Genomic DNA, 26,471 nt, shown 5'->3' with positions numbered 1-26,471 from the left:
CTGAAGGACTCCAAGATGGTGAGAAAGATTCTTTGGTCTGATGAGACCAAGACAGAACTTTTTGGCCTTAATTCTAAGCGGTATGTGTGGAGAAAACCAGGCACTGCTCATCACCTGTCCAATACAGTCCCAATAGTGAAGCATAGTGGTGGCAGCATCATGCTGTGGGGGTGTTTTTCAGCTGCAGGGACAGGACGACTGGTTGCAATTGAGGGAAAGATGAATGTGGCCAAGTACAGGGATATCCTGCACGAAAACCTTCTCCAGAGTGCTCAGAACCTCAGACTGGGCTGAAGGTTTATCTTCTTATTTTCGCACAGCTAAAATAATGAAGGAGTGGCTTCACAACAACTCCGTGCCTGTTCTTGAATGGCCCAGCCAGAGCCCTGACTTAAACCCAATTGAGCATCTCTGGAGAGACCTAAAAATGGCTGTCCACCAACGTTTACCATCCAACCTGACAGAACTGGAGAGGATCTGCAAGGAGAAATGGCAGAGGATCCCCAAATCCAGGTGTGAAAAACTTGTTTCATCTTTCCCAAAAAGACTCATGGCTATATTAGATCAAAAGGGTGCTTCTACTAAATACTGAGCAAAGGGTCTGAATACTAAGGACCATGTGATATTTCAGTTTTTCTTTTATAATAAATCTGCAAAAATGACAACAATTCTGTGTTTTTCTGTCAATATGGGGTGCTGTGTGAAAAAAATGAACTTAAATGAATTTAGCAAATGGCTGCAATATAACAAAGAGTGAAAAATGTAAGGGGGTCTGAATACTTTCCGTTCCCACTGTATATATTGAAATGTGGGCTATGGTTTTTTCACATAATTTTTCCAGTTAAATGCGCCTATACTTGTATTTTTTGGGCGGCGTTATAGATTGTCTTTGTGTCACTTCCGGTCAGGGCCCTAGATGTGTTTTTTCCCGCCGCCTGTATTTTCCACAGACCTGATCACAGATGTGGAAATACGGGGCAATTTAGGTAACAGCGATCATAGGTCAATTAGTTTCAGTATAAATCACACAAATAGGAAACATAAGGGGAACACAAAGACACTGAATTTCAAAAGAGCCAACTTCCCTAAACTACAAACCTTGCTAAAAGGCATAAATTGGGATAAAATATTAGGAACAAAGAATACGGAGGAGAGATGGGTTTGCTTTAAGAGCATATTAAATAAGGGCATTAGCCAATGTATCCCATTGGGTAATAAATTTAAAAGAGCGAACAAAAATCCTGGATGGTATAACTCCAATATAAAAATGCATATAAAAGCAAAGGAGAAGGCCTTCAAAAAATACAAGGTTGAGGGATCATCCTCAGCATTCAGACTTTATAAAGAATGCAATAAGAAATGTAAGGGTGCAATTAGGACGGCTAAGATAGAACATGAAAGACACATAGCGGAGGAGAGCAAAAAAAATCCCAAGAAATTCTTTAAGTATGTAAACAGTAAAAAAGGGAGGACAGACCATATTGGCCCCATAAAGAATGAGGAAGGACATCTGGTTACAAAGGATGGGGAGATGGCAAAGGTATTGAATTTATTCTTCTCCTCAGTCTTCACGAGTGAATCGGGGGGCTTCAGTAACCAAAACTGCAGTGTTTATCCTCATGACACAACACAGGAAGCACCTCCATGGTTAACAGAGGACGGATTTAAAATTAGACTTGAGAAACTTAACATTAATAAATCACCGGGACCAGATGGCTTGCATCCGAGGGTACTTAGGGAACTCAGTCAGGTGATTGCCAGACCGTTGTTCCTAATTTTTACAGACAGTCTATTGACTAGAATGGTACCAGCTGATTGGAGAAAAGCCAATGTAGCACCAATATTTAAAAAGGGCCCAAAAAACATCCCTGGGAATTACAGACCAGTTAGCCTAACATCTATGTAAACTCTTGGAGGGGATGATAAGGGACTATATACAAGATTTTAGTAATAAGAACGATATCATTAGCAGTAATCAGCATGGATTCATGAAGAATCGTTCTTGCCAAACCAATCTATTAACCTTCTATGAGGAGGTGAGTTGCCATCTAGATAAAGGAAGGCCCGTAGATGTGGTGTATCTGGATTTTGCAAAAGCATTTGACACAGTTCCCCATAAACGTTTACTGTACAAAATAAGGTCCGTTGGCATGGACCATAGGGTGAGTACATGGATTGAAAACTGGCTACAAGGGCGTGTTCAGAGGGTGCTGATAAATGGGGAGTACTCAGAATGGTCAGGGGTGGGTAGTGGGGTTCCCCAGGGTTCTGTGCAGGACCAATCCTATTTAATTTGTTTATAAACGACCTGGAGGATGGGATAAACAGTTCAATCTCTGTATTTGCAGACCATACTAAGCTAAGCAGGGCAATAACTTCTCCGCAGGATGTGGAAACCTTGCAAAAAGACCTGAACAAATTAATGGGGTGGGCGACTACATGGCAAATGAGGTTCAATGTAGAAAAATGTAAAATAATGCATTTGGGTGGCAAAAATATGAATGCAATCTATACACTGGGGGGAGAACCTCTGGGGGAATCTAGGATGGAAAAGGACCTGGGGGTCCTAGTAGATGATAGGTTCAGCAATGGCATGCAATGCCAAGCTGCTGCTAATAAAGCAAACAGAATATTGGCAAGCATTAAAAGGGGGATCAACTCCAGAGATAAAACGATAATTCTCCCGCTCTACAAGACTCTGGTCCAGCCGCACCTGGAGTATGCTGTCCAGTTCTGGGCACCAGTCCTCAGGAGGGATGTACTGGAAATGGAACGAGTACAAAGAAGGGCAACAAAGCTAATAAAGGGTCTGGAGGATCTTAGTCATGAGGAAAGGTTGCGAGCGCTGAACTTATTCTCTCTGGAGAAGAGACGCTTGAGAGGGGATATGATATCAATTTACAAATACTGTACTGGTGACCCCACAATAGGGATAAAACTTTTTCGCAGAAGAGAGTTTAATAAGACTCGTGGCCACTCATTACAATTAGAAGAAGAGGTTTAACCTTAAACTACGTAGAGGGTTCTTTACTGTAAGAGCGGCAAGGATGTGGAATTCCCTTCCACAGGCGGTGGTCTCAGCGGGGAGCATTGATAGCTTCAAGAAACTATTAGATAATCACCTGAATGACCGCAACATACAGGGATATGTAATGTAATACTGACACATAATCACACACATAGGTTGGACTTGATGGACTTGTGTCTTTTTTCAACCTCACCTACTATGTAACTATGTAACTATTTTCATTATCTGCCTGTAATTCTTAAAGCAAATGTGAGTATATCGCCAATTTTTAATAAATAAACAGTTTTAAAGCGGTATTATGCTATGGGAATTCTTCTCTTCTTCATATGGTAATCTGGTGGAATGTTATTAGCAAACTACAGATCGTTCGTTTCCAGAGTGCTACATAGTGGCATATACTGTGACTGCGCAGTACCCCTAGGGGGGTAAGGCTATTTGGTGAGTGCAATCATAATAAGAGCACGGATAAGATCACCAGCACTATTATCACTCAAGAGGATAAGAAAAAGCATTTTTTCTGCAAAGCACTGGACACTTGAGAGCACAAGTCACTTTGTTTATTTTTGTTTATCACTGTATCAAATGCAAAAAGTATTGTTTATATATTTGTTAGTTTTTTACTAACAATATAACTTCTGGTGTACATTTCTTCTTTCTTAATCACATTTCAGTGTTTTTTTTATAACATTGTATGTTGTAAACATTAGTTTATGCAACTAGCATTTTTTTAGCAGGGGCTCAAACCCCCTCACTTTTCACTAAAACATCAGAGGAAGGTATAATAGGAGTTTGAGCACATAGGGGTCGTTAATTTCATATACGCCATCAGTACACGCCCGCATTTTTTTTTGGACACGTTTTAGCACTTTATCTAAAACACTTTAAATAATTAAGTCTCTTTAAGAGGAATAGCGCCACACCTACACCCTTCCCAATTAATTTACCTGTACTCCACCTAGGTGGTAGTATTTTGTAGGGGCAGCAGTTCTCTGTTATATTTATTATATTTTCTATCTGCCTTGTACATTCCTTTGCGCGGAATCACACACAACCTTTCTAAATGCTGTAAACTACCTGAGTGATAGTAAAAAATTTACATTCCTGCACCTTCTCTCCGCAGACCAGTCCCAATTCCTGCACCTTCACATCTCAGATCACCCCAATTCCTGCACCCCCACACCTCAGATCAGTCCCAATTCCTCCATCTTCATATCTCAGATCAGCCCCAATTCCTGCACCTTCACAATTAAGATCAGTCTACATTCCTGCACATCCTCATCTCAGATCAGACCCAATTCCTGAACCGCCACATCTTAGATCAGTCCCAATTCCTGCACCTTTACACCTCAGATCAGTCCCAATTCCTGCACCTTCACATCTCAAATCTGTCCCAATTCCTGCACCCTCACATCTAAAATCAGTCCCAATTCTTTCACCTTCACATCTCAGATCAGTCTCAATTCCTACACCTTCACAATTAAGATCAGCCCAATTCCTGCACCTTCACATCTCAGAGTAGACCAAATTCCTGCACCTTCACATCTCAAATCAGCCCCAATTCCTGAACCTTCACACCTCAGACCGGCCCCAATTCCTGCACCTCCACATGTCAGATCACTCCAATTCCTGCACCTTCACAATTAAGATCAGCCCAATTCCTGCACCTCCACATCTCAGATTAGCCCAATTCCTGCACCTCTCATCTCAGATCAGTCCCAATTCTTGTACCTTCACATCTCAGATAAGTCTCAATTCCCTCACCTTCAAATCTCAGATCTGTCCCAATCCCTGTACTTCCACATGTTAGATCCGTCCCAATTCCTGCACTTTCACATCTCAGATCAGTCCCAATTCCTGCATCTTCACTATTCAGATCAGCCCAGTTCCCACACCTCCAGATTTCAGATCAGTCCCAATTCCTGCACCTTCACAATTAAGATCAGTCTCAATTCCTGCACCTGCTCATCTCAGATCAGTGCCAATTCCTGCACCTTCACATCTTAGATCAGTCCCAATTCTTGCACCTTCACATCTCAGATCAGTCCCAATTCCTACACCTTCACATCTCAGATCAGTCCCAATTCCTGCACCTTCACATCTCAGATTACCCCAATTCCTGTACCTTCACACCTCAGATCAGCCCAATTCCTGCGCCTTCACACTTCCGATCACCCCAATACCTGCACTTTTACACCTCAGATCAGTTCCCATTGCCTGCACCTTCAGACCCAAGACTAGCCTCAATTCTTGCCCCTTCAGACCTCAGATCAGTCCCAATTCATGCAGCTTCACACCTCAGATCTATGTAACCCCCTTCAAATCTGCCTCACCACGGTAACCCCTTTTCATCTGCCTTACCACTGTACCTCCTGCACATGTGCCCCACCATTGTACTTTGCTTATGGTAGCAAGGAAATCCCGGACTGCTGCACTCTGAAAACGGTCATCTTTATTTCAAAAAGTTTAAAATCCAACAAAAGTAATCATATACAATCATAAGATAGCAATAGCTAATGCGTTTCACATACAAAGATGCTTACTAGCTAAAGTGTGAGTGAGTGTAGTCACAACTAAATAGAACAGAAGACTAAAAACCACCAATGAAAAACTGGTGGTAAAACAATCAATTAAATCAATAAACAATTATCAATTAAATTAATTATTGATTTAATTGATTGTTTTACCAGCAGTTTTTCATTGGTGGTTTTTATTCTTCTGTTCTATTTAGTTGTGACTACACTCACTCACACTTTAGCTATGAGTAAGCATCTTTGTATGTGAAACACGTTAGCTATTGCTATCTTCTGATCGTATCTGATGACTTTTGTTGGATTTTAAACTTTTTGCAATAAAGATGACCGTTTTCAGAGTGCAGCAGTCCGGGATTTCCTTGCTACCATAGACTTGTGCACAGTCTGCACCTAATTTTCATTGAGGGTGGAGGTTTTCCTTTACAGTCCGCGGATCTTGGAGAGCGGCATTTCCTTTTTCTACATTGCACTTTGCTTCACATCTGCCCCACTGCTCTACCCCCTGCACATCTGCCCCACCATTGTACTTTGCTTCACATCTGCCCCACTGCTGTACCCCCTGCACATCTGCCCCACCAATTTACTTTGCTTCACATCTGCCCCACCATTGTACTTTGCTTTACACCTGCCCCGCTGCTGTACCCCCTGCACATCTGCCCCACCATTGTACTTTCCTTCACATCTGCCCCACTGCAGTACCCCCTGCACATCTGCCCCACCAATTTACTTTGCTTCACATCTGCCCCACCATTGTACTTTGCTTTACATCTGCCCTGCTGCTTTACCCCCTGCACATCTGCCCCACCATTGTACTTTCCTTCACATCTGCCCCACTGCTGTACCCCCAGCACATCTGCCCCACCGTTGTACTTTGCTTTACATCTGTCCCACCACTGTACTCCCTGCACATCTGCCCCACCATTGTACTTTGCTTCACATCTTCCCTACTGCTGTACCCCCCTGCTCTTCTGTCCCAACACTGAACCCCCTTCTCATCTGTCCCACCGCTGTACCCCCTTCTTGCATCTTCACACCTCAGATCGGCCCCAAATCCTGCACCTCCATATCTCAGATCACCCCAATTCCTGCACCTTCACATCTTAGATCAGTCACAATTCCTGCACCTTCACAATTAAGATCAGCCCAATTCCTACACCTCCCCATCTCAGATCAGTCCCAGTTCCTGCACCTTCACATCTCAGATCAGTCCCAGTTCTTGCACTTTCACATCTCAGATCAGTCTCAATTCCTGCACCTCCACACCTCAGATCAGTCCCAATTCCTGCACCTTCACATCTCAGATCACTCCCAATTCCTGCACCTTCACAATTCAGATCAACCCAGTTCCTGCACCTTCACATCTCAGATCAATCCAATACATGCACCTCCATATCTCAGATCAGTCCCAATTCGTGCACCTTCAAATCTCAGATCAGTCCCAATTCGTGCACCTTCACACCTCAGATCACACCCAATTCCTGCACCTTCACACCTCAGATCACCCCAATTCCTGCACCTCCACATCTCTGATCAGTCCCAATCCCTGCACTTCCCCATGTCAGATCTGTCCCAATTCCTGCACATCCACACCTGAGATCAGTCCCAAATCCTGCATCTTCATATCTCAGATCAGTCCCAACACTGGCCTGTACTGTGATCCTCAGCAGACTTTCTGTTCTCTTCTGGTTTAAAAGTAGGCCCACCAGCTCTCCCTGAGCTGGGACCTTGTTGAAACACCTGCAGTCTTCAGCTAGTCTGCCCAGAAGGGCAGGAACCCTTCAGGCTGGATCTTCTCCAGGATGAGGACCCTGCTGTTTCAGATCCCCAGACTATTTATATACACATCAGCCTTCTGCTGGTCACCCCCTTGACCAGGGATTGGCTGAGGCTGTATGGATAGAAGACAGGGGGAAGTAGCTGAGCCTGCAACCAGAAGGGACCAGAACAGCCAAAGGCAATCAAACACTGCTCCACTGGCTACAGAGGAGTCAAAAACAACATTTAGTTAATTCTACTAGCAACCTAACTAAGAGGGTTTTAATCCATTTAACCATGTCTAGATGCATGACACCATGTTCACATTTTACTGTGGTTTACTGATTAAACATCTGCCCACCATACTCGTTACTGTACTGAATTTTGTTGTGTAGCCCTCTTTTGGGGGGGTTATGAGAAACTACCCTCTCCAAACAGGATACTGTGCTAAACTTGTAGATAAACAAGAGAACCAGAACCTTCGCTAAGTGAAAAAGTGGGTCTGGCAATAAAGTTTGCAGCGCCTTCACATTTGATTGGGCCTCTGAACAGAGGGAATTCCCTTCCTGGGAAATTACCCAGTAATCTAATCAAAGTAATTGAGAGACAAAGAACTACTGCAGCCAGCATATAACACTAACCATAAGTATATAGAAGCACACTAGTATAGATATAATACAAGCTGTGTATAGGAAAAGATTAAATAGTAGTACATACATCCAATGTACAAGCAGGTAAAATCAGCAAAGGGCCCAACAAGAGTCCTGGTGGATTTGTGCACATATATCAGGGTATATAGAGTTATTATATAGAGTTATTAACAGAGATACCTCCAGATGAATGTTGCAGGAAAGTCCAGATGCAGGGGCCCCTGAGGATAGTGTCAGTCTTGGTGTCAGAGCCCTGAAGACAAGAACAGCAATGATGGAAAGATCCTCCAGCCATTGTCCAACCAGCCCGGAACTCAGCTTTTCACCAGCAGGAACCATGGTATGGCACTGGAACTCAATGTCTGCCTATCTAGCTTGCGCTTAGTCCCTGTAGCCTTTAATTTGTCATGTAGCCAGAGCTCTAATTACCAGAAGTGTTTGTCTGATGCCTAACCTGGCTTTACCTAATGCTGGTTAGTGAGTCCTGAGCTAAAATTAGCTATGGAATCCCAGACCAAAAGAGACAGGGTTAAGTAGACTAACAGGAGCTGCATATAAACTCTATTGCAATAAACAGGTTCACCTACTAACTTACAGCGAGGTGACCGCTACACATGCACAGCATATCACAGACCCAACTGTCCAGTATAGCGCGCATGTGAGATAACAACAAGGGAACAGATATACTTCAGTCACAAGTCATTACATATAAATATATGTACACCCCCTTAATGACCAGGCCATTTATTGCGACACGGCACTGCGTCGCTTTAACTGACAGACATTGTACCCAACCGAAATTAATGTCCTTTTTTCCCACAAATAGAGCTTTCTTTTGGTGGTATTTGATCACCTCTGCGTTTTTTGCCCTATAAACAAAAAAAAAACGACAATTTTGAAAAAAAAAACAATATTTTTTAATTTTTGCTGGAAAAAATATCCCCCCACCAAAAAAAGCTCAAAAAACGAATTTCTTCATCAGTTTAGGCCAATATGTAGCCTACTACATATTTTTGGTAAAAAAATCGCAATAAGTGTATATTGATTGGTTTGCGCAAAAGTTATAGCATCTACAAAATAGTGACTAGATTTATGGCATTTTTATTATTATTATTTTTTTTACTACTAATAGTGGCGATCTGTGATTTTTTAGCAGGACTGTGACATTGTGGAAGACAGATCAGACACTTTTTTGGGACCAGTGACATCTATACAGCAATCAGTGCTATAAAAATGCACAGATTACTGTATAAATGACACTGGCAGAGGAGGGGTTAACACTAGGAGGCGATCAAGAGGTTACATGTGTTCCCTAGGAGGTGTTTCTAACTGTGGGTGGAGTGGACTGACTAGGAGTAGAGAGAGATCGCTGCTCCTAATTACTGGAAACAGACCATCTCTCTCTACTCCCCTGACAGAATGGGGATCTGTTTGTTTACATTGACAGATCCCTGTTCTGGCTCTCTGTGGAGCGATCGTGGGTGAGCAGCGGACATCGTGCACGCCTCTGGCGCCGTGCGCGCCTCTAGCGCCGTGCGCGTTCCACTATATCTATTGTACGAAGCGACGTACCGGTACGGCGATTCGTGCAAAAGAGCCGACCTGCCGCAGTATAATGACGGCGGCTGGTCGGCAGGTGGTTAATCCCCTGCAGGCCAGTCACTATCAAACCACAGCATGGTTAGCTCTATATTAGGGGTGTCCAACCTTTTGACTTTGGGGCACATTGGAAGAAGAGGAATTGTCTTGGGCCATACATAAAATACACTAACAATAAGGATAGCTGATGAGTAGAAAAAGTCAAACAAATCACAAGTTAACGATCACTAATATACAGTAGATAATGTACCTATCTGATTAATAAAACTTAATTTTTTGTAATTGTATTTATTATAGACGTTAAAGAGGACAACGTATAAATAGTGCGATATTTGACACTGGTTTTGATAAGCGAATGCATCAATGTCTGGTACGATGGATTTGGTAACAATTCTCAATGAATTCTCAAGGTGCTCATCAGATATTTTGGTTCCAATTTTGCCCTCTGTGTACTTTATCTTTGAAAATAGTCGCTCACAAATATAGGTGCTGCTGAAAGCTGATGACATGAATAAAGCGTGATTGTGAAGAGTGGGATACTTTTCTTTGGGAAGATAAAACTTATAAAAGTTAAGTAAAAAGACACTGTCAAATTTTTCTTCGCCCGCATGTGTTTGCTAAGTGTAAATGTATTTTTACAAAAAATTCCACCAAAAAAAAATCAACATTTTTATGTTTACAATTTTGTATTGGGCTGCATTTATAGCCGTCATGGGCCTTAGGTTGGACACCCCTGCCCTATAGTTTGCCAAAACACATTATATGCCCGGCCAATAAATCCTGCAATGCTTGGCAGTGCACAAAGCACGAGGCAACTACTGTACTGTCATTTCTGTCCACTGATCGGTGGCAACATCCGATCAGGAGACAGGAATGAAGCCAAGACACAAACCAAGGGTTCAGAGTTCCAGCCTCTGTAAAAAAAGTAAAAGTCAGCAGCTACAAATACTGTAGCTGCTGACTTTTAATATAAGGACACTTACCTGTCCAGGGATCCCGCGATGTAGGCCCCTCGAAGCCAATTCGTTCATCGCCTCAGGTGCAGGCGCCGGCATAGCAACTAAGGGAAACCAGCTTCATACTGTGCATGCGCGCAAGTCACGCTGCGATTTCTGAATGGCCCCGTCAGCTTCTGGGACAGACACAGTTCACGGGGTGGAGGGGGGGGGGGGATGAGGAGCCGATGCAAATGAGGAGATGAAGTACCTCGCTGCGGCGAGGTAGGACGAACGTCCTGCAGGAGAACAAAAAAAGGTAAAAAACTGAAAAAAAAAAGAATATCCGAAAACGAGGGGGGGGGGGGGGGGGGTGGTGGTGGTTGGTGCTCGATTGTTTAAGATCTAGTTTCAATTTAGCCTGGAACTCCATTTTAACAGCTGGGTGGCAAATTACCAAATCAGAAGGCAGGGACAGCGCCAGGATACAGGCCAACATCAGCAACTGCTGGAAAGTGAGGTACAGGAACATAAGGCAGAGGCAGTGTTAGGATACAGCCAAAGGTCAGTTAACAGCCAGGCAGACAGGTTCCCGAATCAGAAGGCAGGGTCACAGCGGATATACTGTATAAGAATTTAGAGACGGGTCAGAGGCAAGGCAGGATGTACACAGGTAGGTAGCAGGTCAGGTCACAGGTAACTGTAAACACTAGCTGAAGACAGACCACTCAGCAATATGTCCATGTCCCATTCCAGCTTAAGCAGGCTGCTTGGTACCATTACCATTGCTGAGCCTGCATGTGTGTCTATATGCATGCTGGTTATTGTGCACCCTGTGCTATCACATTTCTGGCAGTAACGTTCTCAGAAAATATGAACACAATATTGACTGCAGTTATATAATGTCTGAATTCTTCCACATACAGTAAATGTATGAATACATTTCTCTAATTTGTAGGACTACAACTATGTCACTCACTGTGGCTGCTGCAGCATGTTTACCCATGAAAGATATTGTGGAAGATTCAGCCCCCGTTCACACCGATGCGACTTGTCATGTAATTTGATAGGTCCAAAATTGCATGACCCTAATTGTCAGCAATGGAACTGTTCCATGAGGTTAAAAACTTCTGCCGACTGCATTTTCTTCCCAAGGCTTCACTTTTCTCAAAGTTTTGTCCTGGTGCCTTCAAGTGTCTGTGTCTTTTCACATGCAACGGAAGCTGAAACTAAAGTAGAATTCCAGGCTAAACCTAACTTAAAAATGTCCCCTACCTCCTCCTACCAATTATGCAGACTAAGCTTTGTAAGAAAGATGTATATACATCGGTCCGGTCACATAATCCGGCTCCCTTGTGTCAGTCAGCGGCAGCTGAAGGGGAGAGGAGAGATCCCTAAGTATATACATCCTTCTTACACAGTTTAGTCAGCAAAGATATTAGGAGGGGGCATGTTTAAGACTACATAGGTTTAGTCTGGAATTCTACGTTAAGGTTATTTTAACTGCTGTAAATGTTAAAGGATAAGTTCACCTTTGGGAACATGTTAAATATTCCACCTGCTTTTAGGATGGAACATGTAACATGTTCCCAATGCTGCAGCCTTAGCGTGGCCGTGCAGGGCTCCGCCCACACGGTCACGCCATTCATTCATCGAGTTTTGTGAATGAATGAACTACAAGTATCGACATTCCTTGCAGATGTCAGTTTGTAGTTCTCAATGAAGTACCACAGCGCTGTGGAGCACCGTGGTAGTTCATTGATTCTTCCTGTCAGTGTATCTGCTTGGCCGTACGGGCACACAGAAACACTGACGGGTCTGCAGGAGACCTGCATGGCATGAGCAATCAGCTGATCGCTGGTGCAATGCTTTACAGGCTCAAAAAAAAAAATGTAAAAAAAATTCTTTTTATAATTTTTTTTTTTAAAGTGAACTTATCCTTATGCCCTGTACACACGACCGGTTTTGCCGTCGGAATAAACTCTGAAGGTTTCTGCAACGGAATTCCATTCAAGCGGTCTCAAACCAAAGTCCGACCGTCCAGAACGCGGTGACGTACAACACGTACGACGGGACTAGAAAAAGGATGTTCAATAGCCAGTAGCCAATAGCTTCCGTCTCGTACTTGCTTCAGAGCATGCGTCGTTTTTGGTCCGTCGGAACAGCATACAGACGAGCGGTTTTCCCGAAAGGAATTGGTTCTGTCGGAAATATTTAGAACATGTCCTATTTCTAGGTCCGTTGGAATTTTCGAAAACAAAAGTCCGATGAGGTACACACACGATCGGAATGTATGATGAAAAGCTTCCGTCTGACTTTTTCTGTTGGACATTCCGCTCTTGTGTACACGGCTTTTGAAGGAACGATTTGCTGAAATGCTTCAGCATCAAGCCTCTGCTTTATATTTATAATTGGTACTGGCATCTATCAGGGATTTATGACCCACTTATTGATTTAGTGGGTCCCATTCAATTCGTGAGCTCATTTCCATTGGAGGTAGTGTCCCAAGATTTTTCTACATTTATAATTATTATGAATCAGTCAATTCCTGGAAAGTGCAGGACCACAGCTATTTCACTCACCGTGGCTTAGTGACCACAGGCTAAACAAGAGAAATCTACGAGTTTATGGCTAGTATTAGTTCTGCTTTAAAACACTGTATTAAATAAAACCCTTTTGTGTCTTTGAAAAATGTAAAAATTATTTAGGTAGGTATTATTTAGAGTCATTGTCATGTTAACCAATGCACACTGATGCTACTAAATTTGTGGTCTGGGCATCTAGGCCTCAATGGCACCCAATCATGAATAGGATTAAAGAGTGATCTAATTTGCTTAGGAAAATGAAAGTACTGTATGTGGGGAAAAAAAGCTGTAATAAAATGTTTAAATTGCGCCTTGTAAAGTAAAGCTATTGCCTTGTATAGGCTTGTATAAACTCTTTGTAGCACATACCAGCAACTTAGGTGTTGTTGGTATGTTTAGAATTTTTATTTGACTTTGCAATAAAGTTTACAATTGCATTTTTTGGAAAACTGGGTAGTTATGGGTTTAGATCTTCCCGTTTCATTCTCGGAACAAAATCGAGATTGGCTGAATGATGCTCAGCCATTTACAGGAAACTTAGTATTTTAGCAATGAATACAGGGCTTCCTTTGATTGGCTGAGGTGGTATGGCAGGCAGATGATGTTAAGTTCTTCCTTAAATACAAAGCTTCCTGTGAATGGCTGAACTGCGCTCAGCCAACCTCGATTTTGTTCCGGAAATGGGATGAAAAGTCCTCGTACCACTGCCAGAACACAACACGGTATACTGTGTGTAACTGATACCACATACAGTTTATATAGCACTGACAGTGGGCACATTTATTAGTGAAAAAAAGTTAGTTTGGACCAGCTTGGTGTGGAGGAATGATTTAAAGTAAAGTGAAACCTAGAGTTAAGCTTTAAAGCTTTAGATCAAGTGGATGAGAAAATTGGTGGATACGATAAAAATAGGCTCAACTATAGGCACATATGAAAACAAGACAAGTGAATGCAGTTATGTATTCATTACAAATAATTTAATGTATTCTTAAATGTAACTACTGTAAACAGAGAAGGGAGAAAAGGAAGGAAAGTACTTTTGACCAATCAGGTGCCCTGCATGCACTTGTACTGATCAAGCACATGCTGCTATGAAGAGGGATCAGAGAAAAGTCCCTATCAGTTGTTTACTGCTCCTTCGGGCCCCTTTCACATTTGCGGAGTCCGCCTGCTCATACAAAGCTGGTGCAGAATAGACACGGACACAACCCGCTTTTCCCTATGTGTGGTAGGATGGAAACGGACCATCGGATCGGTCATCCGATCCGATCTGCCAGAAGTATGGGGAACAGATCCCCCATCCGCCTGTTTTTAGTGGACAGGATTGGATCTGATACCGGCGAGTATTCAGACCCCTTGAAATTCTCCATATTTTGTCATGTTACAACCAAAAATGTAAATTTTTTTTATTGGGATTTTATGCGATAGACCAACACAAAGTGGCACATAATTGTGAAGTTGAAGGAAAATTATAAATGGTTTTCAAATTGTTTTACAAATAAATTTCTGAAAAGTGTGGCGTGCATTTGTATTCAGCCCCCTCTGATACCCTTAACTAAAATCTAGTGGAACCAACTGCCTTCAGAAGCCACCTAATTAGAAAAATAGAGTCCACCTCTGTTTAATTTAATCTCAGTATTAATACAGACAGATTAGAGATAAAGTTGTGGACAAGTTTAAAGCAGGGTTGGATTATAAAACAATATCCCAAGCTTTGAACATCTCATGGAGCATTGTTATCCATAATCCAAAAATGGAAAGAGTATGGCAAGCCTACCAAGACATGGCCGTCCATCTAAACTGACAGGCCAGGCAAGGAGAACATTAATCAGAGAAGCAGCCAAGAGGCCCATGGTAACTCTGGAGGAGCTGCAGAGATCCACAGCTCAGGTGGCAGAATCTGTCCACAGGACAACTATTAGTTGTGCACTCCACAAATCTGCCCTTTATGGAAGAGTGGCAAGAAGAAAGCCATTGTTGAAAGAAAGCCATAAGAAGTCCCGTTTGCAGTTTGCGAGAAGCCATGTGAGGGACACAGCAAAGATGTGGAAGAAGGTGCTCTGGTCAGATGAGACCAAAATTTAAAATTTTGGCCTAAAAGCAAAACACTATGTGTGGTCGGAAAACTAACACGGTGAAAAACAATAAATGATTCACCATAAACTAGCCCCAACCAATAGTGAAATCAAATAGCAGCGCTAAATCAATTAACCTAAAAACACGTGAAAAAATTATATATGACTAATAATTTACACTAAACTATATTAACAAAATGTGACCTTTGTCCAAAATCAATGTCCATTACGTGAATAAAGGATCTCTATGTATGCAAAAAGGATGTGTTGAAAAGGACCTTTGAAGCAAAAAAAATATATTTTTCTACAAATATAAAAAGTCCAATAATAAGTGATGGGTAAAACGTAATAACATTAGTGATGATCCATAACGTGATACGGTGCAGATCTTCAATTATTCAATCTTCCACCACACCTCTGTGACTTGTGATTCCACTCCTCTTAGGCAAATAAACTCACTAGCTTCTCTTGCCTCACAATCTCGTGCTCGGCTTTAAGGCTTTATCCCACACAGAAGGGGGCAAAATGATGACCTTCAATGATTCCCCGTTATATATCCAGAGTAAAAAAGCAGTGCTCTCTCCACATGTAAAAAAGAAAGCGATCCAATAGTGCAGTAACGCAATAAAAATTTATTAAAACAACACTCTCCTCCACCATTGAACTCACATTTCTCAAAATCACATCAGGCAAAGAATCACAGTAAACGTGGTAATCACCACAAACACTCCAACCGGTAGGATCAACGTATGGTGGTCACGGCGGACCCAGGTAGCACACTCTCTGGTGACAATCTCACCCATTCCCTAGAGTCTCCTGGAGCCGATTCCCCACTTCCTTGTAGGAAAACTAACACTGCACATCACTCTGAACCCGTGAAACATGGTGGTGGCAATCATGTTGTGGGGATGGTTTTCTTCAGCAGGGACAGGGAAGCTGGTCAGAGTTGATGGGAAGATGGATGGAGCCAAATACTGGGCAATCTTAGAAGAAAACCTGTTAGAATCTTCTAAAGACTTGAGACTGGAGCGTAGGTTCACCTTCCAGCAGGACAAAGGCCCTAAACATACACCCAGAGCTACAATGGAATGGTTTAGATAAAAGCATAGTCATGTGTTAGAATGGCCCAGTCAAAGTGCAGACCTAAATCCAATTGAGAATCTGTGGCAAGACTTGAAAATTGCTGTTCACAGACGCTCTCCATCCAATCTGACAGAGCTTGAGCTATTTTGCAAAGAAGAATGGGAAAATATGTCACTCTCTACATATGCAAAACTGGTAGAGACATCCCCAAAAAGACTTGCAGCTGTAATTGCAGCAAATAGTGGTTCTACAAAGTATTGACTCAGGGGGGCTGAATACAAATGAATGCCACACTTTTCAGCTATTTATTTCTAAAAAATTGTAACAAGCATTTATCGTTTTCCTTCCACTTCACAATTATGTGCCACTTTGTGTTGGTCTATCACAGTGATGGCAAACCTTGGCACCCCAGATGTTTTAGAACTACATTTCCGATGATGCTCAACTACACTGCAGAGTGCATGAACATCAAGGGAAATGTAGTTCCAAAACATCTGGGGTGCCAAGGTTCACCATCACTGGTCTATCACATAAAATACCAATAAAATACATTTACGTTTTTGGTTGTAACATGACAAATTGTGAAAAATTTTAAGGGGTGTGAATACTTTTTCAAGGCACTGTAAACAGACACTTGTCCCTTGAAATCCGCCGCTCCATAGAGGGCAATGGGTTGTCCAAACAGGTCCACTTAAAAAAATGACAGGGTGCATATAGTGAAGATGCCAGCGCTGGGGACCAAAACCAGCAGGTGAGACTGACTGGGGTGAGCACACTGCTGGATCGTGGGACAGGTGATTGGCTGTTTTTTAAAAGTCAGCAGCTACAGTTTTTGTAGCTGCTGACTTCTATTTTTTCCACAGGTGGCTGGAACTCCTCTGGAGGAGGGGTAGTTGGCGAGCTGCAAAAAATGCAGCTTAACAGTGCATTTTTGCTGCCCCCCATCCGCGCATCTAAATGAAGTCTTATTGTCCAGTCAAAGACCAGGGTGGGAAGGTAGCCTAGCTGCGTTACATAACAGAGAAGAATCTGGTCACTGTGCTGACTGTGCTGCCTGATAGGGCTGTCTGAATCTCAGCACTGATCCTTGTTGTAGAATTGTTCGCTCCTATGAGATATGGAGTCATTCTGAGGCACATCTGTAATCTACCACTGGATACATGCACCCAAATGCTTCCTTTTCAAAATCCCCAGGATGTTTTTACATAGACAAGGGGTTTAGTATGAAAAACAGTGACTACACTACAGATTATGATTGACTATTCATGTTCGGCACATTGCTGTACAATTTGCAGTGTTTTGAAATGCAAACAAATCCCATCGACATAAATCTGATGTTTTCACAGAACTGGTCCCGGATTGTGCTGCTTCTTTAGGAACCCCTGATTATCAGTGCTAGGTGGAGAGGGTTTGTTATTGATGCCCTAAAGGTGAAATGCTAGCGGCTTAATGTGCTGCAGCCATATACGTAGGTTAGGAAATGTGCTGGGATCAGAGCTAGACACTGAATGCCACACAGGTAATTTTGTCAAAATCATACTTGCTTTTTTAAGGCTGCATTCACACCTGAGCGTTTTCAGCTCATAAAACGCTCGTAAAACATGTGAAAAAAACGCCTGAAAAACGTCTAACAAGCAAAATCCCAATCATTTCAATGGCACCTGTTCGCATCTGAGCGTTTTGTCACCTGAAGCAAAACGCCTGAAAAACGCCTTAAACTCAAAAAAAAAACCCATGAGCTTCTTTGGGGCAGATTACAAGCGTTTTTCTGCTTTTTTCATTGGTGACCTGTACAAAATCGCAGCAAAAGTGCGCGACTTTGAAACGCTCAGGTGTGAATGCAGCCTAAAGGAAGACTATAGTTTACAACTTATCTGATCCCATGTATAGTGGGACTGGGAAAGGACGGGGCATAGCTGTGAGCCAATCAGGCATTTCGGCATTGCACAGTGGTGTTAGTTATCCTACTGTACATGTTTACAAAATAAAAGAGCAGAGAGATAACTTATATATGTTCAGCTGCTCTTTGTCCAGTCACAGGCTGGCCACCAAACTGAAATGCTTAAAGCAGTCCTTCACTCACAATTTCTTCAAAGTCTCCTTCTAACCCCCACCTCTTTTATACATAAAATAGTTTGCTTTTTTGGTAGTAAGTACCCGCTTTAGTAGGTATTTGCTCTCACTTCCTTATACTTAGCCTAGGTTCTCCCACACCCGCCGATCACATTACACATCGCAGGAATCTACAGGACCAATCTACTGCATCTGGCTGATCTTGCATATGAGCATTTTGAAGCTGGCTTATCAGGAAATAACAGCTGGAACCCGGAATCCAAGATGGCAGCACGGGAACCTAGCAAGTTGTGAACACTTAGGGTGCTAGGAAGATAATGCTGGACCTTGCGGACTTGTAGATATGTCTTTTTTAGAAATCAGCAGCTACAGTACCCTCTACATTTGTAAAAACAAGTGAAGTTCCTCTTTAACTGCACTGTGAAAAGTGAGGTAATCGCATAGTTACATTTTCTGGCAGGGGTGCCTGGATCACAGGAGTGGCTTAAAAACAACTTACAAGTACTTTGGTGGCTTACATAGTTCCCACATACATATTTAAACTGCATATTTATCTGATTGCTTGGAAAATTATCTAACAGAGACACTGTGTTACGTCTACATGGGGATCACATGTAAAATTTGTTTCATGATAAAGTAGGCCATGACAAATTCAGCAGTTCTGCTGAAACATCAGATGGCAACTGAGTAACAACAGTGCAGGTGAAGTGGTAACTGAAGGGCTTCTTTACTGATAGCTGTAGCTACTAGTCTGCACCCTCCATTTAAAGAGATATGCTGCGACTCAAATTCTAAAGCAGGCCATACATTATGCAATTTTCTTTCCTTCCGCAAGAAGTGGAAGGAATACAAATTGCTCGATTCCCTGATCAACACAGTCAGTGATGATGGGAGAATCCTTCCAGTAGAGCTATTGTATTCAATGGGCAGGAAGTGCATGGAGTCTTCGCTGCCGGCAGAACACAATGACTGGTGTTGCCGCCTTATAGCAAGGGGTACTAATCATTTGGAAAAAAAAAACGACAAGCTGGTTGTACACAAGTCAACTGATAGATCAACGTGTACAACCAGGGTGCCCATACAGGATATGCAATTCTACCCATGAATAGCCAGCTTTATTTCTGTGAATGAGGATTACAAGAGATGTTTTTAGTATCCTTCTGGATAACCAAATATTTCCTTATCATAGCCTTTAGAATGGGGAGAAACTGATATATTGAGATTATTCTTTGCACTTTTACTGTTGCCAGTAATAAACTGTTACTTTCCTTTTCTTATTTTTTTTTTAGATCATTTTTTGGTAAATCTACATTATTAAATTGATGCCATTCTAATCCTTAAATGTGGTAGTTGCATTTGTTTTCTGCCTGTTTAGAGGGCCATATTATTATAATTTATTCTCCTGCACTTTCAATCTACAGCACTGTTAGCCTTATATTTTGTCATAACATACTATGTGCACCACTATCAAATCCTGCAAAGTTCTGCAGTGCACAAAGCACAATGCAACTACACCCTCCATTTTGGTGCGGTACACTTTGTGCACTGCTAGTAGCCCCTCCCCCTTGCCGTGTCTCAATCTCAGATTTACTAACTTCCAAAAGTTCACAGGTATGTTTGTGTTCTTTTTGTTTTGCCTCTGGCCAGTCTGTCACTATTCACAGTCAACGCAGGGAGACCAGCAGAGGCAGAGAACATTCACCAGGAAGGTCCCACAACATCACTGCACACTTCCAGGTCCACGTGAAACTTGGTTGTCAGGCCCAGAGCTCCGCAGTGATTATGAGGCAAGCACAGAGGCAGGTGGGACTGGGATCCCAGTTGAAGAAGATGAACCGGTTTGCACCAGGTGGGAGGGGGGCACTAGATGACCTTGTCCCAACACTGATGCTGCCTGCAATGCAATACACAGAATATAGCAACCATTTTATTAAAAAATGTGCCACAACTGTAAGGAATCTAGGATGGAAAAGGATGATAGGCTTAGCAATGGCATGCAATGCCAAGCTGCTGCTAACAAAGCAAACAGAATATTGGCATGCATTAAAAAGGGGATTAACTCCAGAGATAAAACAATAATTCTCCCGCTCTACAAGACTCTGGTCCGGCCTCACCTGGAGTATGCTGTCCAGTTCTGGGCACCAGTCCTCAGGAAGGATGTACTGGAATGGAGCAAGTTCAAAGAAGGTCAACAAAGCTAATAAAGGGTCTGGAGGATATTAGTTATGAGGAAAGGTTGCGAGCTCTGAACTTATTCTCTCTGGAGACACTTGAGAGGGGATATGATTTCAATTAACAAATAGCGTACTGGTGACCCCACAATAGGGAAGGGAAGGGAGTTTAACAAGACATGTGGCCACTTATTAAAAAGAGTTTTAACCTTAAACTACATAGAGGGCTCTTTACTGTAAGATCTGCAAGGATGTGAAATGTGGTCTCAGCAGGGGGCATCGATAGTTTCAAGAAACTATTAGATAAGCACCTGAATGATACAGGGATATACAATGTAATACTGACACATAATCACACACATAGGTTGGACTTGATGGACTTGTGTCTTTTTTCGACCGCGCCTACTATGTAACACCTACAATGTAACTATATGTAACTATGCGTAACTGTCAGGTTAATGTTTTCTAGCTATATTTTAAATCAAATGAGGAAATTGTTAAAAAATTGTATACAACGGCAGTCATTTCTGGGCCATTTATGACCTATTTAAATTTCTGATGTTAAATATATAAAGCTAAAAGTTTCATTTTCATTTTAAATAGAGTAGGGGAGGGTTATACCCATACCTAGAGAACTCTACAGAATTGACCAGTCAATCCTGGAATTATGGTTATAAGCCCGGTCAGTTTTTTTTTACCATGTGTGTCCCCTTGAGGAAATTTCCCTTCACTTCTTGTCTGATAGACAAAACAGGAAGCGAGATGAAGTCCTCCAAAGTGAAGTAATAACTCCTTTTAAGCTGATCATACATGGGTTGACTAAAAAAAGAAAAAAAAAACTGACCTGATCTCTCCATCTACACCTGTCGTATTCTGACAGAAGGGAGACATCTCCACCATCAGAATACACAGATCAGCACGGCAGTCTTAGCCTGCAGCGCTCATCGAGTGAAATGTACCAACAGGGCGGTTGAACAGAAGTCGATCAGTAGATCAACTTCTGTTCAACCACAGTGGCCATATGTAGAATTAAATTTGGCCAGTCCCTGCTAAAGTGAGTGAATTTCGATCCATGTATAGCCAGCTTTAGACAGTTGTCAACAAAGAAGTGTTCCCATTGGAAGATTTTCCCCTATCACTGTTCTGCTGGCAGCAGCACTTTCACTCTGTGACAAAGGTCACCAGGACACAAAGAAGAGAGTGAATCTCCCTAATGGGTTCATAGACAGCAATAAAAACCTCCAGAACAACATATTCAAGAGGCCCCTATAAATGTTTAGACAGATGAAAGAAAAAATCAAACAAGCTTCAAACAATAGCTCTGGCAAGAAAAAAAACTCAAGGGGGCGCCAGATTAAGTGCAGCAGTAAAATAGTGGATTTATTGAAAAGCCAATTGGCAACTTACATAAAAACAAAGTAAACAGGCCATGGTGGCAGAATCTTCCGAGGTCATCTGCTGTGTCCAGACGTGTGTGAATCTGAATCTGTTTATGTAGCTGTAGGGCTCCTTACTATGGGGTTTTTTATTCCACTATTCCTTTTACTCTAGGGGGGTAAAAAGAAATGATACACAGTACAGATATTACATATTTTTACAATGTCTATAATAGAGCATGTGTATGCTGTATATACAGTATCTCAAAAAAGTGAGTGCACCCCCACATTTTTGTAAATATTTTATCATATCTTTTCACGTGACAACACTGAAGAAATGACCCCTAGCCTGTCCATATACTACCCTAGCCTGTCTATACACTACCCTAGCCTGTCTATAGACTAACCTAGCCAGTCTATAGACTAACCTAGCCAGTCTATATACTACCCTAGCCTGTCTATATACTACCCTAGCCTGTATATATACCACCCTAGCCTGTCCATATACTACCCTAGCCTGTACATATACTACCCAAGCCTGTCTGTATAGTAGTAACAAAGAGATGGCCCCTGTCCCCACCTATAAGTGGCCTTCACAGCAAGGAGCACATGGAAGGGCAAACGCATGAAAAACAAAACCAAAGAAAATTCCCAGCTTAACTCAACAACCAGTCTGCTTACCAACTGAATTAACCTGTCCAACAGTATGCGTTAAAAACAGAGGTTTAGTTAGCACACATTTGCAAACGCATCCATAAGCTACAAGGCCTTTTCACAGCACCCTGTGTATAGCTTGCAGTCCTAACCCTCCTACATTTTTGAGGGTCTCTACAATGGAAGGACATGCATTCTAAGGGATAGATAAGGGTCAGTCACCTGTGCAGCCATTGTGCCATGTGCTGGGTGTCCAATGTGCCCACCTGCCCCTTATCTATCCATTAGAATGCATGTGCTTCCATTGTGGAGACCCTCAAAAATTTAGAAGGGTTAGGACTGCAAGTGAGGGTGCCGTGAAGAGGCCCTGCAGCTTATGAATGTGTTTGCAAATGTGTGCTAACTAAACTCTTGCTTTTAATGCATACTGTTGGACAGGTTATTTCGGTTGGTAAGCAGACTGGTTGGGGAGTTGAGCTGGGGATTTTCTCTGGTTTTGTCTGTCCATATATTACCCTAGCCTGTCTATATACTACCCTAGCCTGTCCATATATCTGTGGACCACAGCTGGCGTGAGGAAGCGAGGTGGTGCTGCCACTATTTGTCTTCAGGCCGGGTCCAGAGGTGCAGGTGGGGGCCTGTGGACCACGGCTGTAGAAATAGGTGGAAATGTTTGTATTTTGACAATCTGGAAATAGGGACAGGTACCAAACCATGTTTATAAGTGCAGACTTCAATTCTTTCCTTGTCACAAGGCTGCAAATATGACCTTTTTTTATTTTCATCTCTTCCAAAGGAAAAATAACTACAACAGTTTTACTATTAGAATAAAAGAAGGCTTAATCACATACCATACGCGATGTACGAGGACTGAATTTCAGCATACAAGACCTAAATAATAAAGGCACATTTCCATATTTACATAGTAATCTCTCACCTCATTTTCAACCGTTAAAGTGACCTCTTTCCTCATCTCTTCCCATGACGGGTCCAGCAACTTTCCAGTCCCTCTTTGATAAATCCTTTATTAAAAAGATTACAAATAATTAACTGTTTTGCATAGATACAACTAAAAGTAAAGACTAAGGAACGACACAAAGACCCTGATTTGCCAAAGGCGTAATTCCTGATTACTTATATAAGTGAATGAGGTGAAGTAAAGAAAACCCAGCCCAGGTGCAAGGACAATTAAAAAGAAAACAGCATATTTGTGTTGCAAATTCATTACTGGATGACGGACGTCAGCAAAACTTCACCTCATTCACTGATATAGGTGAAAATTCACTTTGCAAAGAGAAAATTAACTAATGTTAGTGAATGAGATGAAGCTATGCCAACTTCAGTCATTCGATCATGTGCATGCAAAAATCCTGCATTCATTTTCCTTGCACATGATTGGGTTTTCTTTGCAAAGGGAATTTTCACTTTGTTTCACCTCATTCATGAAAATATGTAAAAATTCACTTTGGGATTAAAGTGGTTGTAAAGGCACAAGTTTTTTTTATCTTCATGCATTCTATGCAAACCTACTGTGTGCAGCAGCCCCCCCCTTACTTACCTGAGCCCCCTCTTAATCCAGCAATGTCCACGAGAGCCTTGCCTCTCTGGGGATTCGCACTCCTGATTGGCTTTTGGCAGCAGAGGTACCGATTGGCTTCCGCTGCTGTCAATCACAGCCAGTGAGTCAATCATGAGACGGAGGGGGCGGGGCTGAGTCATGCCCCTGTGTGCGAATGGACACACAGAGCCGTGGGTCGGGAGTACGCCTGCTTGCTGTGGGGGCACTCAGCAGGAGGGAGGAGCCAGGAGGGAGGGAGGTCCGGCGTGGGACCCGAGAAGAGGAGGATCCAGGCTGCCCTGTGCAAAACCACTGCACAGAGGAGGTAAGTATAACATGTCTGTCTGGCTTTAGGCTCGATTCACACTAATGCATTTTTTGATGCATTTTGCAGAAATGCAGGGAAATTTTTTAACATGGGTTCCTATGGAACACGTTCACATCAATGAATTTTTGTGCCTCCGTGTTTTTGGAAAGGGTCGGGGACTTTTTTTCCCGCAAAATGCAGCGTTCTGCATGTAGTAGAATTCAATGGACCTGCATCCAAAACGCAAGTACCGCGTTTTTACCGCAATTTTGCCGCGATTTTCGTTTAACGTTTTTTTTTTCATTTCTTTTTTTCACACTGTATATAGCTGGCTGCTAAGGAAGGGGCCGGGAAGCCGGCCGCCGCGTCTGTAACAACCGATGAGTCATCAGCTGTCAGCTGGCTTCCCGCTCAATGTAAAAAAAAAAAAAGCCGCCCCCCCCATGTCCCCAGATCCCGGCCCCCCATGTGAATGAGTATGGGGTACATTGTACCCCTACCCATTCACCTGGAAAAAAAAGTAGTGTAGTGTTAAAAAATACAGTAGACAGTTTTTGACAAGTCTTTTATTAAAAATCTTCTTCTTCTTCTCCGCTTCTTCCTCCGATCTTCCTCCATCATCTCCTGCATCTTCATCCTCCAGTCTTCTCCTTCCCCCCCGCTTCTTCTTCCGCTCTTCTTCAGTCTTCTTTGTTCAGTGTTCTTCTTCCTCTGTCGACGCTCCCGCCGACGACCCTCCTCCGATGCTGAGTTCCGCTGATCTGTCGGCGTCGGTGTCCTGCATTTCTTAAATAACGTTGGGGGTGTGGCAATCGGATTACCTCATCCGAAGGCCATGCCCTATTGTGACATCACTGATCCATCATGCCCCGGGCTGTGACGTCACAAGGGGGCCGGGTCACTGAATGACATCACCCGGTGACCCCGCCCCATGCCTATATAAGTCGTTGCGCACCGCGCACACGGCGTTAAAGCGGAAGAGAGCATTGAGTCAACATCGGAAGAAGAGAAGAGGGAAGAAGATGACGGAGAAGACCGGGCAAGAGCTAGCTAAAGAGCGGGCAAAAGAGCAGAAGAACCCGGCAGAAGGCACAGGACAGCGGGAGAAGAACTGGAGAGCGTGGAGAAGAGTGGAGAAGTCGGAGGAGACCCCCAGATCTGCCTAGTTAAAGACTTGTCAAAAACTGTCTACTGTATTTTTTAACACTACAATACTATTTTTTCCAGGTGAATGGGTAGGGGTACAATGTACCCCATACTCATTCACATGGGGGGGCCGGGATCTGGGGACCCCCTTATTAAAGGGGGCTTCCAGATTCCGATAAGCCCCCCGCCCACAAAACCCGACAACCACTGGGCAAGGGTTGTCGGGAAGAGGCCCTTGTCCCCATCAACATGGGGGGATGGGTGCGGGGCGCAGAGCCTTCCCTGTCCCAAAGCACCCATCCCCCCAATGTTGAGGGCATGCGGCCTGGTATGATTCAGGAGGGGGGACGCTCGTCCCCTCCCTTTCCTGACCTGCTAGGCTGCATGCTCAGATAAGGGTCTGGTATGGATTTTGGGGGGACCCCCACGCCATTTAAAAAAAAAATGTTGGCATGGGGGTCCCCTCCGAATCCATACCAGACCCAAGGGCCTTGTAAGGACCTGGGGGGGGGGGCCCACGCCTTTCTTTATCTTGATTTTTTTTTTTCAGCTGGCAATTCTTTTTTTTTTTTACATTGAGCGGGAAGCCAGCTGACAACTGATGACTCATCGGTTGTTAAGGATGCGCCGGCCGGCTTCCTGGCCCCCTCCTTAGCAACCGGCTATATACAGTGTAAAAAAAACCCCGCAAAACGCAAATCGCGGCAAAACTGCGGTAAAAATGCCTGTCAAAAAATGCGGCAAGCACCGCAAAAAGCACTGCAGAAACGCTCAAAAGCAACATGCATAGATGTGAATCAAGCCTAAATGTCGCTTTAATGTACAAGAGTAGCAAACATTTACTTCCCAAGACTTGTGATGATATACACAGGTGACAGCTTTGTTGTGTATAAAATCTTTTAGGCTGGGTTAACACTGGTGCAATGTTAGACATTGCATATGATT

At 43.0% G+C, this 26,471-nt stretch overlaps 1 protein-coding gene across 16 annotated transcripts in view; it reads right to left on the bottom strand.

Moving 5' to 3' along the window:
* The window catches only part of LOC141112036 (ZP domain-containing protein-like), a 146,715-nt gene that overhangs the window by 72,564 nt on the left and 47,680 nt on the right, over positions 1-26,471 (bottom strand). For 9 of the 16 annotated variants that reach the window (XR_012236500.1, XR_012236509.1, XR_012236505.1 and 6 more), the window contains 2 exons: positions 23,453-23,537; positions 21,893-22,032 (listed from right to left, as the gene is read on the bottom strand). Coding sequence is in view for 2 of the 16 variants with exons in the window: in XM_073604418.1 (XP_073460519.1) it covers positions 21,893-21,940 (48 nt within the window). In the remaining 14 variants the exon portion in view is untranslated. The remainder of the gene's footprint in view (positions 1-21,892; positions 22,033-23,452; positions 23,538-26,471) is intronic. The other 7 variants (XR_012236507.1, XR_012236512.1, XR_012236508.1 and 4 more) reach the window with 1 other exon arrangement.

Source organism: Aquarana catesbeiana, linkage group LG11 (genome assembly GCF_042186555.1).
Source record: "Aquarana catesbeiana isolate 2022-GZ linkage group LG11, ASM4218655v1, whole genome shotgun sequence".
NCBI lineage: Eukaryota > Metazoa > Chordata > Amphibia > Anura > Ranidae > Aquarana > Aquarana catesbeiana.
Note: the sequence above shows the minus strand (reverse complement) of the source record. Positions and strands in the feature narration are given on the sequence as shown.